Source organism: Theobroma umbraticum, unplaced genomic scaffold, assembly GCF_002168275.2.
Source record: "Theobroma umbraticum cultivar Fairchild unplaced genomic scaffold, ASM216827v3 scaffold_228.0, whole genome shotgun sequence".
Taxonomy (NCBI): Eukaryota; Viridiplantae; Streptophyta; class Magnoliopsida; order Malvales; family Malvaceae; genus Theobroma; species Theobroma umbraticum.
Genome location: NW_018397274.1, coordinates 2,896,112 through 2,916,633, shown reverse-complemented (window position 1 = coordinate 2,916,633; position 20,522 = coordinate 2,896,112). Strand labels below are relative to the sequence as shown.

Genomic DNA, 20,522 nt, shown 5'->3' with positions numbered 1-20,522 from the left:
TTTGGTTGGACCAGGAGAAGAGTTAACAAAATATGGGTCGAGCCTGGACAATTTGAAGCTTCGCCTTGGACAAATTAACTTTGCTGCCTATGTCCCAAGAAAGGGATCACAGAGCATGCCTTCAGTGTAGGGAGAAGTTATACTGGTCGGGCCAAGAGTTGACGAAAAGCGCAACTGTAAAAAATAGCAAAAAGAGCTTCAGCTGTAGATTGGACTTAGGTTCACAGTAAGCTGGCTAGCAAGAACAAGAGCAAGATTTAGGCATTTCCCAAGGTGTTCCTATATATATATATATATATATATATATAATGCAGTGAGCTATGGTTACAGGGATAGACAACAACCTATGACTTAACCTGCCGCTTCCATTAACGGAAGCAAGTTACATGATGAATACATCTTTATTTGACTGAAAGGAATCATAACAGAGAAGCTTAGAAAGCCACTGATTTAACAAAAAGAGAGAAAAGCATACATGAGAGACACAATGGAGGCAATTTCAGCCATTGAATGGTTAATTTCTCAACCAATGCGAAATGGAAATGCTTTGTTAATGAAGAGATGACACCTTTTATATACATTTCAAAATGACCAGGACCTATGCAGTCTATTGAATCAATTGTTGTAACCAGCTATGTACAATATCCGTGAAAATTTTTAAAAATTTTTAAGTACTGGCCCTTTCGTGACAAACCTATTTCATTGTCCTACAATTCTAACAGATATTGCCAAAACTTAGAGATTTAAGAGAGGTTGATGCACTAAGTAAATGATTGAGCATAAGTTAGCTCTCACTGATCACACAAGGAATGCAAGGTGGGTTATCAGCTTCATCTTTAGGGGTGATTCGCTCCAAGCAGAGATCATGAAAGCAGTGACCACATGACAAAACAGCAACAGGAGGTGGAAGAGTTGGCTGGAAAACCGGGCCTTCTGGTGCGTATGAAAGATCCCTCTTGCATAACAAACAATTATGTCCACTTGGTTGAAGAAGTTCTGAATCTGCAAAGAAAGCTCCTAATTATTGCTTCCTGTATTGTACAAGTTTTCATCATGTCATATCATTATCCGTAGCAGAAACCATAGTGAACACATGGTGCCATTAACTCATGTTTGCAAGCAAAATCAACCAGTGGTGAGCCAAAATAGGACAGATGTTGGTCCAGTGTGATCAGCCTATCAGATGTTTAAATTAGCATGGTATGTGGATGAAATAGAGCACAGGATGAGGCAAATCGTTGTGTTGAGACCAAGCAGGTTCTTGATAATACAACATTAAACAAAGATGAACAAAAGCATGAAGTTATATTAAGTAGAGTAAATTGAAGAAACAATATTTACATAAGGAAAATGTGGTTTAGTAAGTTAATATATAGTGAGAGTTTTTGAACATTAAACATGACTATAAAGGAACATTTTGGAAATGAACTAAGATGCTAGCACATGAAATCAAATAAAAGCAAGGGCCACGAAATACCTTGCCATTTTATATGGGGAGGATGAGACATCCTAGCTGAGGGAGGGACAGGAGCAGTCCATGTCAGTGGCGCATAAGCAGGAGTGACCTGGGACAATGATGGTAGAGGAGGACCTTTATAAGCTAAGGGTGGGAGAGTACGAGCAGTCAGTTTTACAGGTGGAACAGTAGATGTGGAATGAGCTAGTGATGGAACAGGTGCAGCTAGGGATACTACTGGTGGGAGAGGTGAAACAAAAGGAGCATCTCTGGCCCTGTTTAAGGTAGATGAACGAATGGAAGGCTTTGCTGATCTTGTCTTCTTCATTTGAACCTGAGGAGTAGCTGGAGGGGATTGGGCTGCTTTCCTCTTGAGAGATGGTCCAGCAAGAAGGTTAGCATGTCCACGTTCCCTTGAAAATGAAATTACTTGACCTGTACCTGGTAAAAGTAAATGTGTAGCAGTCAAATAAAGTTTATATTCAGTCAGTCTTCTAAACATTTTATTAAGTACCAGATGTATAAACGGGGAACATGCAGATTATCGGAAGCCTGAGGAGTACTATTTTGGGATTGACCAAAATGCAAGCAGTCATCAAGAGCTATTACAAGCACATCTTGATCAATAAATAAAATGACTTGGTCGATGGCCTGAACCAGCCTAAGTTTTCTTGGACTAGTTCCCCATTCACATTTAACCAATATTACATCATCAAATTGTGAATTTCTGTGTAAATCAGTTCAAACATACCCAAATATTATCATCACAGTTTTAGACAATAATTAATGTGTTGCCAGGGAAAAAAAAGACAAGAAAACCATTACTCCTTTTTTTTTTAATAACAGGATCTTGATCATGACATTTAATCTTGTGAACTTCCAAAGTGATCAATGCATTTAACCATTTAAGTCTTATGTTATCTAAGTCCTAACACAGTTGAGGATTTTATCCAGTCAAATAAGTATTACGATATCTAGTCCAAACCGACCATGCAACCAAATCAGTATCTTTAGCCTCATCAACTTCATTCTCATGACAAGGCTGATGAATCATTCATTTTAAATATGATTGCTAATGGAGCAGCATGATGAGTGCCCTTACTTGAGGGTTGAACCCCAATATTCTTAAAAGATGGAGCAATGCTAACAACTTCAGCAGCAGTTCCATCACTAGCGGAAAGCTTATCTGCAAAGGATGCACAGTCACAGTTTCAGCAAGGATGCTGTAGAGCAAAAATACATAGACTTCTTACAATAATAAACACTAATCATATTTGGCCAGAAAAACAAAACAATAATCAAACAACTAAAAAGACTTCCAAATAGCATGAAATTCCTTTTTGAGGGTGTAATGGACTAAGGAGTTTATAAAACAAGTAAGCGACATGAACTGAACTTATGAAAAAGCAACAGTAACAAGGCAGAAAGAATTGACGAAGTCAGAATGGATCTTAAGGCCATGAGAAGGGGCAAAGAATATCTAGTTAGAGAAAATAACAAAAAACAAATAAACAGCAGCTTTAGTTGCCAGAAAATGTCTCTTGGGAAAAAGGTAAGGAAGAAATACAAAATTTTTGTCATTAAAATTATAGTATTCTGTGAACAAGGCCTTGGTCCATTGGTAAAGGAGAATCTATGCAAATTCAAATTGTAATGCCTACGTAGAAGCATCAAGAGTACCACTACCAGAATTCTTGGAAAATGGAACAGTGGTGGAAACTTGAGAAGCACCTCCATCACAGGCAAAAAGCTGATCTGCAGGGGAAGTGCAAGTGTTCAGCATAGAAACTATAGAACTAGAACAAAAGATGCCTTTTTTTTTTTTGTAATCAAACAACTAAAAACACTGTCCAATAGCCAAAATTCCAAACTAAGGTATTTGAGACTCAGGTCAAAATTACCAACATGATTTGACCTTGTGAAAGCAGCAGTCCCAAAAGGGAAAAATTTTATTTGAGTCAGACAATCTAAAGGATGCAAAAATAGGGGAATATGTAGTTAGAGAATATCCTGGTGTAACAAAACAAGAAAGGACCAACAGATTTAATAGCTAGAAAAATTGTACGTATAAATTCAAAAAAAAAAATGTTATCTCTGTTATTTGTAGCTGTTCACAATTATAGTATCTGTCCTCTCCCCTCTGTACGTTATCTTTGCATCCAATTTAAGGATTTCACATTTTCAGAAATTGAAAGAAAAGAAAAATTTAAGAACATTCTCTTCAATAATAATTTCCGATTTACCACCACCAGCCTCTCAGAAAACTATAGACAATCTCTAAGTTCAATTGAGAAACAAATTGCCAAAGATAATATTAATACTAGTATATGGAGTTTAATTTCCTAAATTAGTTGCAAGCCAATGTCATTTTCCAAAGGCTACCAATATTTTTCAAATCCACAAGCATACAAGAGTTATCTCAATTCGGCTGTCCTCACTTAGTTCAGAAAACTCTCAACAATCAGTAAGTCTAGAGAATTCCAAAAATTGCCAGACTACGAATTGCTGATCCTAGTTAATTAACATTGAAGCCAAAACAACAATGCACAAAGACAGTAGAAAAGCAATAAGGACCAAATACCCAACATGATGTTAGTTTTTGGTCTTCAAAAGCAATCTTGCACCACCTAAAAAAACATGTAAAAGGTACAAGTAGTTCTTGTTTATTTATTTATTTAGAAAAAGGAACTAGATAAGGTGTTTATAAAGACATAAGAACCATTGAAACCCTGGTGACAAAGGTTTTCATCTTTGGAAATTAGAGCAGTATAACCATTAGGACTAGTTGCTAATAACTGAATAGACCTTAACTAACCAGATCTTTCGAGAACCTGCAGTAACCCCTCAGATGCAAGAATGAAAAGTACTCATAAAAAAGTATCAGCTATGCAGTCCTCTTAGAGCTGTTCTTTTGGTTTTTAAAAAATAGAAATAACAGAAATATGTAGCCTTAAATTTAAAGAACAATGAAAGCCTATGCGAAACTCCATAAGGGTAAACAGCTAATTACTGATAGAGCAGGTTTTGCTTTTCCAAGGTAATAAGTCTTCCTAACATGAAAACAACTAAACCATATCATTGAGCGGGTGGGCACAAAAAAATCCACTCACAAATATGACTAGATTACCATCTGTCCAAGCACACAAGCAGAAACAGCAAGGCAATTTCATCTAAATTTTGACAGAAATAACTTAGTGAGGTACTGTAAGCAAGAACTAAATGGAAACACCTTCTATCCTCTTTGAAAATGGGGCATTTTCCACAGTTTGATTAGCACCACCGTGGTGAGCTGGATAATGTTGCCATACAGCTTCAAATTCAATCAAAATTCAAAGAGGTTAAATACTAAAGGAAGCTGTGAGGAAAAAATATTTAATTCCACAAATTTATGTAACCAATGCAGGCAGATATTCATTGCCAAGGACTAACAACTGAGAATGAACTATCAGCTAATTTTCATTTTTCCCAAAAGCACTTGCAACTATATTTTTAACCATTAGTATTTCTTATAACGCTACATATGAACATGAACCAAACGGGGTACTCCTAGGATGAAGGGCATGTTCTAAGTTAACATTTTAAAGTCTAGGATCTCAAGAAAGCATTGAATCATATTATTGAACATTTTCTCAATTCTTTCAATTTGTAAAAGATTCACATTGTCCAAAGAAAATGTTGTGCTGACTATTGTTGGTCCAACCCATAATTATCAGCCTAACAACACCTTTCTTGCCCCTGTTGGTCAAAGTTGATTATACAGGACCCAGCATTAGGTTCCATCCTACTTGGGAGTAAAGGAGGATAGATTAAAAGGAAGTAAATGTTTCATTCTACCCTACTTTAAGGATCCAAGTCCATAGGGAAGGCACGGGATTTGGAGCAGAGAAAATAACAAAAGATTCTCAGAGAAAACGAACTCTTTAGATTCTCTCAAATCCAAGGTATTTGATGGTAGGGTATTCTAATTTAATGATGTCAGTGTGATCCCGCAAGCTTTCAAATTTAATTTCATAATGATTTCAAAAATCCAGGTTTAGCGGTAATGGCATATATGCTCTCTGCTTTTACTCCACTCCATTCCGAAACAAGGTAAAGGAGAGTGATTCTCTTCCACTGGTCTACTTTACTCTCTTTAACCTTCAAATCTTCAAACACACTGTCATGTTTTCGTCCTCATGTGCATTGGAGAATCATATTACCAAATAGACCTTACTCTTGTTTTACTACTCCAATTAAGCCTGTTTCCTCAAGACCACTAAGTCAATTTATCACTTTTAGCGCTTGAAAATTAATTTATAAAAAAAAAGACTTCTGTAATTTTGATGGAGCATTCTTCACAATTGTCTGACTTTACATTTTATTCATTTAATTTTGAATTTGTTACACTTGTATTAATCTTCAGCTGTCCTATTAAAAATGTTCTTTCCCAAGCACAACTACAGAAGCTATTGTCACCATCATGCTTTCAGCAGTTACCTATTCCCATGTCAAAATAATCACAGTTTGTTGTTTCTGCTTCCTTCAGAAAACTACAATTTAACAGCTCTACATTCATGTTATATGTGTGCTTCCCTGAATTACGAATAGCATGTAGAAGAGCTCTTAATATTACTATTTTACTTCAACCAAGTAGTCATGCCTTAAAATGATGGTCATAAGACTACATACACTCTAGCTTTTGTCATGTCATTATAAGCTCATCTGTGGCTCAATGGCTTCCATACGGTCAACATAATGCTACATAAAAAGCGCCCCTGCTATTCTACATGAAAAAAACCCACAGTAATATTATAATTCTCAGGTGTTCCTTTTATACAAACACCTTATTGTTCACATCAGCATTCACGTTTTATTGCCCCTTAAATTAGCTCACAGCATAGATTGACAAAAACAGGTATATTTCCAACTATAAAAGATGAGTTGAATGAGAAATCTGATACTAATGGACTTCTCTCTTTTATTCCTATAATTTCCCATGTAAAGAATAGTAAGTTGCTATATCTTCATAATGGAACATCATATTTTGATCTTACATAGATAAAGACTCTCACCACTCTCAATTATGCAAGCTCACCTGGTATATCGTATTTGTCTTTGATTTTAATAAAGTAGACCTATGAAAACAGTTTTAGCAAATTATAAAATAGAAAAGGTAGCATCAGAGAAATTGAATTGGATTTGACAGAGATCTTAAAGCAATTTCATCTAAACAAAAAATAGATGCTGCTAACGGCAAAGATTCAAAATCTAGCCTTGAATTTGTGCATCACTGGATAAAATAATGAGGAATTGTGGAAAATATAACAACAAATTTGAGAATATGAAAAAAGATTATAATTATAAAGTAAACAAAAACTAACAGTAAAGATTCCAGCTACTTAAAGTATTGATGTACTAAGATCTCTGTGGTTATGATATGATTTTCCATTTTGTTTTAGTGAAAAGTTAAGTTAAATTCAAATATTCGTGGATCTAGTGAAGTATTGTGCTCAGTTTTTATACACAAAATGGGCTGTTGAAATATTTATAACTCACCTGACTGATACTGGTTGCTGGTGCTTTCCATGTTTCCAGGAACAGGAGAAGCCACAGATGTACCCCACTGGAAGCTAGGTATACTTCCCATATTACATTTTTGTGGCTGATCAGAGGCCAATGTAGCATATTTGCTAGTCATGTAAGAAGACAATGAAGGCCAGGGAGACATTCTGTGCTGTGCTTGAACAGGCAGTCCAGATTGCCTGCTACTATGCACTATTTGTGATTCACAACAAAGACTATGAAACCCTTCATTAGGAGGCAGTCCAAATTGGCTACTACCATGAACTATTGGAGATACACCAGAAAGACCAAGAAAGCTTTGATTAGAAGGCAGTCCAGATTGGTTGCTAATATGCACTATGTTTGGAGATACACCAGAAAGACCATGAAATGGATCAATATTTGCAAATCCAGCACAAAATTTCTGATCATCTGCTGTAAGAAGAGGATGTGAAATGTGGCTTTGTGGCATTGGTAACATTTGCAATGGACTTAAACTAAAGTTGGAGCTAGTACAATCAGAAACTCCAAGATGATATTCAGAAAGGGAGCAACTGTCTACATTCTGCATTGGACCAGCAAATGCACTCACATTAGATGATTCACCAGCATTCTGCACTGTACCAGCAAATGCACTCACATTGGATGATTCACCTGCATTCTGCACTACGCTGTGAAGTCCATCTAAATTATGCTTTAGACAGGATAATCCAACTGCGTTCTCTTCTATGCTAGAAAATCCACCAGCATAGGTTTGATTATCAGATAGAGCAACTGCCATTCTAAAATCAGGAGAGAATGAACTTTCATAACCACTTTGCACATGGGAGGGATTTAACTGCATTTTTATAGGCCCATCTATTTTACCAATGAAATCTCTGCTTGAAGCATTAGCTTTTGACCTGGACTCTTTATTAACTCCAACTCCTAGAGTCAGAAAACTCCCATCTAGAGTTTCTGGGTAATCAGATTGAACCACACAGTCCACCAAATTGCTATTACTCTCCATTTCCCTACCATCTTGAGCACCACATGACACAGGTGCCCTGCTTCCACGGCTCATGAAGTTTCCAATTGATTGGGGCTTACTATTATCCACTTTGGCACCTTGCATGCCCATTTGTAAACCTCCAGTATTAGTGGCTATATTTTCAAGAGTTGAATATTGGGAAGGCACATAACCAGTCCTGTTCATAACATGAGGGTGAACCATGAAATTTTGATAGCTGTCAAGCTGGGATCCATGAATCATCCAATCAATACCCTCTAATGACAAGTCTCCCAAATGAGAAGAAGGAGAGTGTGATAACTCATTTAAGGGTGCATCAACTGTTACAACACCAGTTATCCCAGTAAAGCAGACCGCTTCATCACTCAAACTTTGGAATCCAATTTCTTCAGTGTTTTGTAATTGGGGATTGAAGGTGGGTATCTTATCTACATTGTTCGACTTTCCATGTCCCATATTTGTAGTCTGTTTCGAATTTAGGTTAGACATAAGTGACTACTACAAGTGTCCTTTCTTGTTGACTAAATTCGCCACTCTTATTTCTAAATTCATCTAAGACAAACATAAAAGCTAACCGATAATCTGATATAGCAGAATTTTATATCTTCAACAAATAAATCAAATGGTAAAACAAACTAGGCAGAAACAACCACAAAACAAAATAATAATAATAAAAAACTCCCTAACATAAGCCTTGAAAATGTAATTAGAAAACCAATTAAGTATAACTATTGATTAAATTTTTAAAAATCTGAACCTATAAAATCCTTAAAAATCATTTCAGGAAAGTGTAATTTCTATAAACACAAACACTCAGCCATAAATCTTGACATTAAGGGATTTAACAAATTATGATAAATTTGAACAATTCTTTTTATTCAAAATTTTGAAATAATCAAAATTTTGGTATCAGCAACCCAAACGCCACAAAACCCAATCTCACATTAGAAAGAAAAAAAAAATACAAAAGTACACACACACGCACAATTAAAATTCAGTATGCACAATTCAGAGAGAAAAACGACTAAAAGTACACAGAAAGTTTGAAAGAAAATAAGTTGATTCCAACATGAAATTTATTAAAGGTTTATATAGTGAGAGTAAACTTCTAAAAAGAAAATTAAAATCGTAAAAAAATGACATAATTTAGTATTCGATCCAGAAACAAGAAATTAAAGAAAAAAATTAAGATAAAATAAAAATGAATTATGAATAGGAAAAAAATATATTTATGAAAATAGAGAGGAAATTGAAGCGTGAGAATTGGTAGCCTTAAACTCGAGGGACTCTTACCGGTAAAGCTGAGAGAGAAATGGAGAGAGAGGTTTTTTTTTGGGTGGTTTTGGCGCTTTAGGCTCTTTTACAGGTTTTTAAAGGGTTCGGTGTGGGCCCCACGTGTATTCTCTCTACTTGCCACGTTCGCTTTTCTGGGGCCCGCTTTCCCATCACTCTCTTAGTGATGAGCTCCGACTCCAACATCCAATCGAGAAATGACAGGTGGTGGAAGAGTCGTGGCATTTTCGTTATTATATCCAAAAATCTTGAACTTTTGCATGAGAAATCAGTGAATATGAATACGTGGCATGATCAGACGTCGTAAGAAACAGAAACAGTACTAGGCTTAGATGTAGCTGAACTAGCTTGCGCCTCAGGTAGATTTTCCCGCCTTTAAAATTTCTCAGAACGGTGAAACCGGCTCGGCTGAGCACGGCTTAGCTTGGTGCCCGTTATTTTAATTTGGAGTAGCTGACTAGGTCTCCACTCTGCACTGTACTGTGGGAATTTGGATGTGTTAAATATTAAAAGAAAAATGGAGGAAAAAGCAAGTTTATTTTTAGATTTTCCCTCGTAGGAGAGAGAAGAAATGAAAAAAAAAAAAAAAGGAACAAGAAAAAGCATCTTCGACCTTTGTTTATTTTTTTCATGTTGAATGGGAATATGGTATTGGGGGTAGCCTTTTGGCAATGGTGGATGACACCATTGCTTATAAGATGGAGACTTGGAGACACAACTCTATTATTTTTTTGTTTTGTTCTCATTCTCCATAACTTTTAGTGTAAGAATAGAGTCTTTCCTTTTTTTTTCTTTTTTAAAAAAAGAATATTTTGTGAATATAGATTAAAAACTCATGAAATGTATTATAATATTTGTTAGGCATAATATCTAAAAAAATTCTTAAATTATTTAAAAAAATTAAAATAAGTTATTTTTTTATTACGTTAAATCAAGTTATTGTATTTTTATTTTAAATTAAATAAACTCTTATAATTAATAATTAATTAACTACTGTTAGTTAAAATATTATATGTCATTTTAAATCATGTGATGCTAATGTGATATATTAATATGTTATTGTGGATGGTGGTGTTGCATATTGACATGATATTATGACATGATCACATAGTATTTTCACAGTATATATCAGTGCCATGTAAATATAAAATGACAAGTAGCTTTTTCACTAGTGACAGTTAATCAATTGTTAATTAAAAAAGCGTATATGGCATAAAATATAAATACATACACTTGACTTAATATAATAGAAGAATAAAAATTTATTTAATTTTTTTAATAGTTTAAAGATTTTTTAAAGTATTATACCTATTAATTTAGAATTACGTGAGTTAATTTTCACTGACTAAAGTTCCTACTTTCGAAATAAAATATATTTTAGCAACTTTGAAATTTGAAAATGAAATCCGTTATGTTTATTCAATTTTTTGTAAGAAAAAATATTGTAATGACCAATAATTGTTGACACAAATAAAAAAAACATAAAAATATCTTAATATGGGTTTTAGTTAGATGAGCAATTAGTCAGTTTTCTTCTACTAATATTTCTTTTCTTTTTAAATTATATAGCTTTTTAATAATTTAAGTTCCGTTTTATTGTTATTAATTCATTTTGTATTTCCTTTTTGCTTTATATTCATTCTAACAAAGAAAAAGAAAGGAAACAAGTAAATAATAAAAAAAATTATTCTAGTAAAAGTAACATTTCCAGGACTCAAAACCCCACATCACCAGCTTAAATAAGGTGTCATTAATTACTAACTTGAAAATTTCTCACCAAAAATATAGTGAAAAATTATTAATTCATCAATAACGTTTAAGATCCTTTATAATAAATTCTAATTTTGACAACTTATTAACTTATAACTTAGTTTTACACATATGTGTGTGTGAAAATTGAATTGCCCTTTTACTTAAAAAATCAAATTTAATTCTGTTAATTTGTAATTATAAAGTAATTTCCACAATACCTTTTTATTTTTATGTCTCTTTATATACTAAACGAGTATTTGTTGCCACATGCATTGCATGTGAATACTATTTTTAAAAAAAATATAAATTATGTATAAATAAAAGTGTTTTTAAAGTGTAAAGTTTGAAGTATAAAAAATTGAAGTTTTATAATAGTACTCTATAAATTATTCAATATTATTAGAATTAAGAAAAACATATTTAGTGAAAGTCATATATTGCAATTCAAAATCTTATTTTTTAAATTGGACAAATTTTATTGATATTTATAATATAAATATATTTTTAATAAAAGTCGTTTGATGCGACTAGAGTTTAATTTACAAATTGGATATATTTTATTAATAATTATGATAAAAAATATTAATCTAATTTTGAATTAATCCCTTTACTTTGCTCAAAATATTGGATTTAGTCCGTCTACTCTAATTGATAGAAGTCTAGTTCATGCACTTTTAGATGTTAATGCTAGTCCAATCGTTAAAAGTACTGGCCTGCCATTTACCAAGTTGATGGTGTTGACCATGCTAACATCACTTAGTTAAAATCACTCGTCTAATTGAATATGTATCGATTCTAACATCTATTTGGAGTTTCTCTCTTTTAATTCACTACTCTTTAATCCTAATTAGTTTGGTTAACTAATCACCTTTTATTTTAAACTCTTATTTCTTTCTTTGTTGGTTGATTAATCTTAGTTACGTGCCTCAAAAGTTGCATCATATCTAGCAGTTTGGAAAGATTAGAAATTAAATTCAGAATTTGATAAAAATATATTTACAATGATAATTGAAAAATATAATGAGTAAAAGAATTCGATTTTTTCAATCAATGAATTTTCTAACATATATATATGTGTGTGTGTGTGTGTGTTATAGACACAAATATAGATCATAGATGTATATGTGGTTTAAAAGCTATGAAACTTTTGTAAAGACACTATTACATTTTGCTTTTGCTTTTGCTTTTGATTGAATTTCAATTATATCATTTTGTTATTATTTAAAAATAAATTTATTTAATTAATAAAATTCTTATCATGTCAGGCAAAAAACAAATCTTCAAGAAAGTGTTAACTTTTAAAAATTAAAAATCTCATTTCTATAAAAAATAATTATTAGAATTAATAATATAAATATATTTTGATTACAATTGAATAACTTTTAAATAACATTATCTTTAGTAAAATAATTAAAATAATAATAAGGTTAAAGTGCAATTGCACGTTAACTCATTCCTAGTATTCGTATATGGCTTCAAAGGTGTAAAATATTTGTGAAGATTCTACTTTTCTTTTGCTTTCAATTAAACTAGAATGATACCTGCATTACTCTTTGATTCTTATACAAGGGTAGAATTGTAAAATTCTTGGTGAGTTTAAGACAATCTTTGTTTTTGAAATAATTAGTGAAGTTTTCTTTGAAAACTTGTATTTTAAATGGTCTTAAGTTGATTGGAATAAAGGAAGAAAGATAGAAACAAAAAAGATGAGTTTTGGCAAAGAAAATGTGTTCTGCTACAAAAGTATCTATACCTAAAGGAAAGGTATCGATACTTAGTGACCAGAATGCCTTGGAAACTATTCTGTGTAAAAAGTATTGGTACCTCAAAAAGAAGTATTAATACTTAGTGTTCAGAATGCCTTGGGAAAACATTTGTTTTCAAAGTATCGATATCTTACTTATAGGTATCATACTTAGTGTTCAAAATGCCTTGGGAAAACAATTTATGTTCAAAGTATCGATATTTGACTTACAGGTATTGATACTTATGTGTAGAGTATAAAAAGGTGGCCCTAGATTTAGTAGCTCCGTTTCTCTCTCTCTCACCCATTCTTAACTCTCTTTTTTCCCTTTATTGATTCTCCTTACAAATTGCCTAAAATCACTTTAACCCAAGCTTTTAATCTGTTTAAGGTGGGTTTTCAACTCCTTGAACCTTTCTATCAATGGGTTTTTCAAATTAATTGCTCTTTTTAAAAGAATTCCATTTTTCTTTTAGTTGTTAGGGTTTTTCAATTGATTTTCTAGAGGTAAGCTCACCAAGGCAGGTTCAAGTTAAAGATTGAGTAAATTCTGCAATGACTTATGGTTTGGACAAAGATTATGAGCTAAACTTAGGTGTGAGAGGATGGGTATGCTATGTTGAGAGCAATTGTGGGTGGAAATTAGACTTGTGGAATTTTGAGAAATTGATTATATTTATTTGATTGTTTTGGGTCCCTTTTGAAACACCAAGATCCCCTTGATTTGTCCCTTTGTAATTTGGCACTTAGACTTGGAAAGGTGACAATTGTGTGGTGAGTGGACTTGCATTTAAATAATTTTGATGAAAATATATGGAGTGTTTGAATATAATGTTTTTCAGCATGTTTACTATTGAACATTTCAAAATATGCATGAGAACAAGCTTTGGACATTGATGTCCAATTGTTGTGAATGGAATATGTTAAGTATGGATGATTAGATATTTCAAAATGCTATGTAAACCATTGTTATGGGATTGAGCATGATGGCTCAAGCGAAATGTCCATTGGTGACAATGTGAAATGAGAACATGATTTGGGACATGGCTCTATGGAATGTAAATGGTTAATATAATTGCCTTAGCTAGCAAAAGGGGAAATGGTGCTAGCCATGTGTGGTGGAGCATAGCGTATGACTTGTATGGACGTAAGTGGCTATATGCATTAGACCATGTATATATGTTAGCTTTGAAATTGACTATAGCTTTGAAATGATAAAATTCAATGATCTAAATGTGCTTTAGAACCAAAAAGAAATGTCTTTGAAATGGAAGAACATTCTCCTAAATGTTTTAAAGCTATTTGTAAAAGATAAAGTCATTTAAGTGATTTAAAAATGAGTACTAGTAGGAAAGAATCTACTTTTGAAAAGTGAAGTGTCAATTCTCATAAAGCAAATATTCTTTTCTGTGTAACAAGAAGAAATTGAGTTGTCAAAAAAGGAACCATCTATTCTTTGGAAAAATAAGCACAAGGAAGAGGTGCTGGATAGAAAGAATCGACTTCTCAAGTTTTCAATGATCGATTCTTTGAGCCAAAATGAAGAAAAATGGGAAACTAGTTGAATAAGCTAAAACGGGAGAAAAAGACAAATTTTGAGCAAGAAAGTCTAATTTTGAAATATCAAAATGCACTCAAAAGACAAGAAGAATTGACTTTTGAGATAGGGAATGGTTGATTCTTGCAAAATAAAATGTTCCATACCTAAAACAGGAAAAGAAGAATCGGTTACTCAATGGAGCAACGATCGATTCCTGGAAAATAGAGAGCATTAGGTTCAAAATTAAAGCAAGAAAAATCGACTTGTGAAGAATGGAAAGGTCGATTCTTTGAAAATAGAATGTCTCGAGGTACAAAAGAATTGACTTCTCAAATGGAAAATGATCAATTCCTGAAAACTGATAGATTTGACTCAAGTGGCCCTAACGCCCTAACATTCGAATTTTTGAATTCCCTTTTTTTCTAATAGGCAGATTTTAAAAGAGATTATAAATACCTCTAAGAACTTCATTCCTAAAAGAAGAGAGAACCAAGAAAGAAAAGAGATAAGATCTTCACTTCAAAGAAGGGAGAAAAGCTTCCATTCGCAACTTTATACTTTTCTCACTCTATAAAATCCTCTCAAAATAGAGCATTAGTTTCAAACTATAATCCTTGATCTTTACTTCACTCTCTTGTACTCTAAATTTGTTGATGAGCCTATTTAGAGGCACACATTCTTGTAATCCACAGTCAATAAGTTATACCTCATTGAAAAGGTACATAGGTTATTCTTAAGCCTTGAAAAAGTAAGCTTGGTTATACCTCTATTGGAAAAGATAGATAAGTTATGCCTTAACCTTAAAAAGATAGTGACTTGTTGATAGGTTATTCTTGATCCTTAAAAGGCACTTAGCTGTAAAGGTTATGCCTGAACCTAGTTGAGAAAGGTAACATTTTAATGGATTCAAACTCTTTGTAATATCAAGGGAGAGGATGTAGGCATTGTGTGGCCAAACCACTATAAATGTTATGTTTGAAATTTTTTCTCTCTTCCTTTTCAACTTTACTTGCTTTATTTATCTTTCTTTGCACTTATATTGAATGTTCATCTAGTTTAATGCTTAAAGCTTTGATCTTTAACTAGTTTTGAAAGAATGGTGAAATTTTTAGTTGAAAACTAATTTATGCCCTTTCTTGGTTATTGTGTTACAAGCTTGTTTATTTAACAATATGGCCCTAGGTAGGGGCGATGGCACTATGCTTTGGGTTGGAAATCCCTCAAGCTAATGTTACTACTTCTTAAACAAGCTTTACTAAATGATGTTGTGTTTCCAAATGAAAGTTTATAATTTTATTATGTTTTCAATTGATGTGATGTTTTTAAAATTGAAATTGGATTTCTAGATTTGGAAGCATAAGTACTTTGTAGTGAAATATGTGTAAGTAAGTTTCAATTTTGAGCTGAAATTATTTCAAATGGTTTTGGTTGCTGAAAATGTAGAAAAGATACAATTTTTGAGTAAGGTATCAATACCTGTTTGTTAGAAAGATAAGCTTAAAGTAAAAACTACCTAAAAGGGGGTGAATTGATTATTTAATAAAAATTCTCCCTTTTTCAAAATCTTTGAACATGAAGTAAAAGTATCAAAGAATGAAACACCAAAACAGAGTATAAAATGAGTGAGTAAAGAATAGAAAAATAAAATTTATTCAACAAGATTTTTATAAAGGTTTGACCTTCCAATGTCTACATCCTCTTCCTTGACAACACTAAGAGTTTGAATCCACTATCAGCTTGCCTTTTCAATAAGGTCAAGTATAACCTTTACAATATGCCTTTTGTAGGATCAAGCATAACCTCTACAACGTGCCTTTTACAGGATCAACCTTTATCAAGACACTGTCTTTTTCAAGTTCAAGCGTAACCTTTACATAAGAAATAGCCTTTTAAAGGATCAAGCAAAACCTCTCTACTTTTTGATTGGAGGTATAACTAAAACAACAATGGATTCTAATAAATTATCAAATCAAAACCTCTAGAAAGGTTAATAAAGAAGTTTAGGATCAGAAAGGTGAAAGCTTTCTTTAACATATGGATGATCAAAGAAAATTTTAGCTTAAGAAGGATCAGTTGAAGAATGAAAATACCATCTTTAAGCTTTACTCTTACTCAAAGATGGAAACTTTTTGCTCATATCTTTCTCTTTTGTTTTTTGTTCTCTTTTCTTTTTCAAAGATGATTCAAACTCAGTAAAAATCTCTCCAAAATCCTTGCTTTAACGTCTTCAGTGTGAATATTTATAGCCTTTGTTATTTTCTGCCCATTGAAGTGAAATTTGAATGATTTCTTGTACGTTTTAGCTAGCTTGCAAAATTCTGTCACATTTGTATGATTGATTCCTCACTGTTAAGTCGTCGGTTCTTCTCAAAGCTTGTAGCTTTCTATCTTTGGAGAATCACTTGTTTTTAGGTGTCGATTATTCTACAACTAGGCTCAATAGTGACACCTTTGCAATCTTGGAGAATTAATTCTTTTGCCTCAAGGTGTTGGTTTTTCACTGTGGTTTGGGGTCAAAATTTGAATTTAAACTTGATTTTGCCGCTTCTCTTTTGTCCAATTGTACCTTCTCTTTCTTGGCCATTAAGTTTCTTGGAATGTTAAATTTGCTTGTTAAGAAAAATCCTCCTAAAAATATGCTCAAGGTTTCAAAACATTTTTTTCAAGTAAAGCTCTCCCTAAATTGGTGCTTTTCAAAAAGATTTATATTTAAGTTTAACAGCACTTTTGAAATTAGTTTTAAAAATCCAGCCATTTTAAATAAAAGTTAAGCTATGCAAATTTACTTACAATATTTCTCTCCCTTTTTGTTATACAAAAAAGGAATAGAAAATCGAGTATAAGAACAATGAGAAGAAAAACTCATAGAAAAATAGAGCATTAGTAGCACAAGTTAAGTATAATGATTAAATAACATTTACGGGAAAATCATAGAAACTAGTCATAGCAAGTAAGTTCAATCAATCATCAATGAACACAGAGGAATATCATCAAAAAAGATATTTTATTCAGTAAAATCATATACACAAGATCATGTGCAATACAATCATATTAGCATAAGTTCAATATAAAGATCAAATGAAAATAACAAGAAAATCAATATACTATTAAGTGTGTGATAAAGAAATAAATATCAAGGCATGTTCATTTGTCCTAGTTTAACTCTAATCCTACAAAATTTTTCTATATCTAGAGGCTTAGTTAAAGTATCTGGTAATTGCTCTTGTGTTCTTAAATATTCTAAAACTATATTTTCTTTTTGCACACGATCCCTAATAAAATGATGTCTTATTTCTATGTTCTTTGTTTTAGAATGATGAATAGAATTTCTAGTCAAATTTATTGCACTAGTGTCATCACATTTTATAGGTCTCTACTTAAAACTTATTTCATAGTCTTCTAATTGTTGCCTCATCCAAAGAATCTGTGCACAACAACTACCAGTAGCTACATATTTAGCTTTTGTTGTTTATTGTGCTACACTGTTTTGGTTCTTAGAAAACCATGAAACCATTATTCTTTTTAAAAATTGACAAGTTCTTGAAGTGCTTTTTCTAATTTTCTTATAGCTATCAAAATCAACATATGAATAGGCATGAAGATCAAAGCTTGAGCTTTTAGGGTACCATGTATCTAAATTTGCTGTATCACTCAAATATCTAAATATTCTTTTGACAACTTTTACATGTGACTTTTTAGGTAATGATTGAAATCTAGCACACAGTCCTACATTAAAACTAATGTTTGGTCTGCTAACAGTCAAATATAGCAATGAGCCAATCATTGATTTATAAAGTTTCTGGTCAGTGGTTTTACCTTGCTCATCTTGATCAAGCTTAGTTTTTGTACTCATTGGCGTTTCATATGATCTTGAACTATTTAATCCAAATTTTTTGAGAATGTCTTTTGCATATTTTGTTTGATTTATGAATGTGCTATCATGTCTTATTTGATTTGAAGACCAAGAAAGTAGTTTAGTTCACCCATCATACTTATTTCGAATTATCCTTGCATAGACTTGGCAAACTCTTGGCATAAAGATTCATTAGTGGCACAAAAAATAATATCATCAACATATATTTGCATACTTAAGATATCTTTGCCATTTCTTTTGATGGAGAGTTTTGTCAAGTTCCCCTTATTAAGATAATTTTTGATCAAGAAATTTGCTAAAGTCTCATACAAAGCCCTAAGAGCTTGCTTTAAGCCATAAAATGCTTTTTTTAATCTAAAAACATGGTTAGGAAATGCAGGCTTTCAAAACTAGGGGATTGTTTTACATATACCTATTCATTTATTAGTCCATTTAATAATGCACTTTTAATATCCATTTGAAATAGTTTAAAATCCATGTAACATACATAAGATAATAAGATCCTAATAGCCTTTAGTCTAGCAACTGATGCATAAGTTTCATCAAAATCTATACCTTCTTCTTAACTATATCCTTTGGCCACTAATCTAGCTTTATTTCTAATTATGTTCCCGTTTGCATCCATTTTATTTATGAACACCGATTTTGTTCCCACAATAGGATAATCACTAGATCCAGGAACTAATTCCCATACTTGGATTCTTTCAAATTCATTTAATTTTTCTTGCATAGCCAGAATCTTATAATCATCTTCTAATGCCTCATTTATAGTTTTCGGTTCAATGTGAGAAATAAAAGCAACATAATCACATACATTTTTTATTTGAGCTTCGAGTCTTTACCCGTTGTTGAGGATCTCCAATAATTTTACTTTGATCTATATATCTCATTTCTCTTAGATGAGTAGATCTTTTTTTTGGTCTGGAGTGTCATTAGCTCGTTTGTTTAGCTTTTGGATTTGATTTTCATCCTTTTTCTTTTCACAATAGTATCAACTCTTTCCATGTGTCCTTTTAAATTGTCATTAAAAGTTAAATCTCCTCTTTTTTTTGGTCTTAATTGTTTGAAATTTTGTTTACATCATGTCATGTGTCTTGAGTAGCCATTATCTAAATACCACATTCCTTTATCCTTAGTATTTGACTTTAAGCACACATTCTCTGATTTGGAATTTTCATGTCTCAAAAAAATGGGTTTCCAGTATCTTTTTCATGTTCAGTAAGTGATTTATCATTATCACTCCATATGGTCATCATGATTTTTCTTTTCAAGTTTTTACTATGACTCTTTTCGGGGTTTGAATATTTATATCTAACATGATCAAAATTTTCACACTAATGGCAGGTTATGTGGTCATTCTCCTTATCGTACCTTGATATCTCTTTCCAAGTTTTTGTTTGGTGCATTTCTTGTAGGCTATCTACCAATCCCTTGCTTATTTTTCAAAAATCTATTAAATCTTCTAGTCAGTAGAGCTACTCTTCATCATTTTTTTTTCACCATCAATCTTAAGGGATTTTTCATCACTCAGTTTTATAACTTTAAAAGCAATATCTTTTCTTTTGCTTTTTTTCTAATTGCTTCATATTTTTCTCTCTCATATCTAAGATTCATTTCATAAATAAGCAAAGATCCGAGGAGCTCATCAAGCTTGAGGACATTTAAGTCTTTCGCTTCTTCTATAATAGTGACTTTTGGTCTCTATGACCTTAATAAGCAGTGAAGGATTTTCTTCACCACTTGTGCATTTGGGAACTCTCTTCCTAGAGCTTTAAATGCTCTTATGATCTTTGTGAATCTCTCAAACATTTCTTTAATGGACTCCTTATCCTTCATTTTGAACACCTTATAGTCAAGTATCAGCACACTAATCCTTGATTCCTTTACTTGACTTGTTTCCTCATATCGATTTTCTAAAGTATCCCAAATTTTTTTTACTATAGAGTGCAAAGCTACTTTATTAAATTCATCTTCATTAAGAGCATACAAAATAGCTATAACAACTTTATGATTCAACTATAACAACTTTTTATCTTTATCATCTCATTTAGCACTTATTTTAAGATGTTTCACACTATCAACAGTTTTAGCAAGAATATAAGGTCCATCAACAATAATATCCCAAAGATCTAAATTAATAAATTATATGAAGTTCTCAAACCTCATTCTTTAGAACGGATCATTCTTTACTTTGAACAAAGAGACCACATTATAGATTGTCTTTCACCAATGAAGCTCAAGGATGCCATGACTGTTACTCTAAACTTTTTGTTCAAGATCTCTTAGAGGTGGTTAAACTTGCAAAGACTTGAG

At 32.3% G+C, this 20,522-nt stretch overlaps 1 protein-coding gene across 3 annotated transcripts; it reads right to left on the bottom strand.

Annotated features, from left to right (window-relative positions):
• On the bottom strand, positions 1-9,325 carry LOC110427228 (uncharacterized). 3 transcript variants are annotated; one of them, XM_021442701.1, is made up of 7 exons: positions 6,992-9,325; positions 4,686-4,766; positions 3,143-3,211; positions 2,559-2,642; positions 1,478-1,897; positions 796-1,002; positions 1-174 (listed from the first exon to the last, which is right to left on the bottom strand). In XM_021442701.1, the coding sequence occupies exons 1-7, from the start codon at positions 8,493-8,495 to the stop codon at positions 122-124; spliced, it is 2,418 nt and encodes an 805-aa protein (XP_021298376.1). In that variant the 5' UTR covers positions 8,496-9,325; the 3' UTR covers positions 1-121. The 3 variants fall into 3 exon arrangements, with proteins under 3 accessions (XP_021298376.1, XP_089641559.1, XP_021298377.1); XM_089785433.1 differs by lacking the exon at positions 4,686-4,766 and having other exon boundaries at positions 3,140-3,211; XM_021442702.1 differs by lacking the exon at positions 4,686-4,766.
• Positions 9,326-20,522: the final 11,197 nt, after the last annotated feature.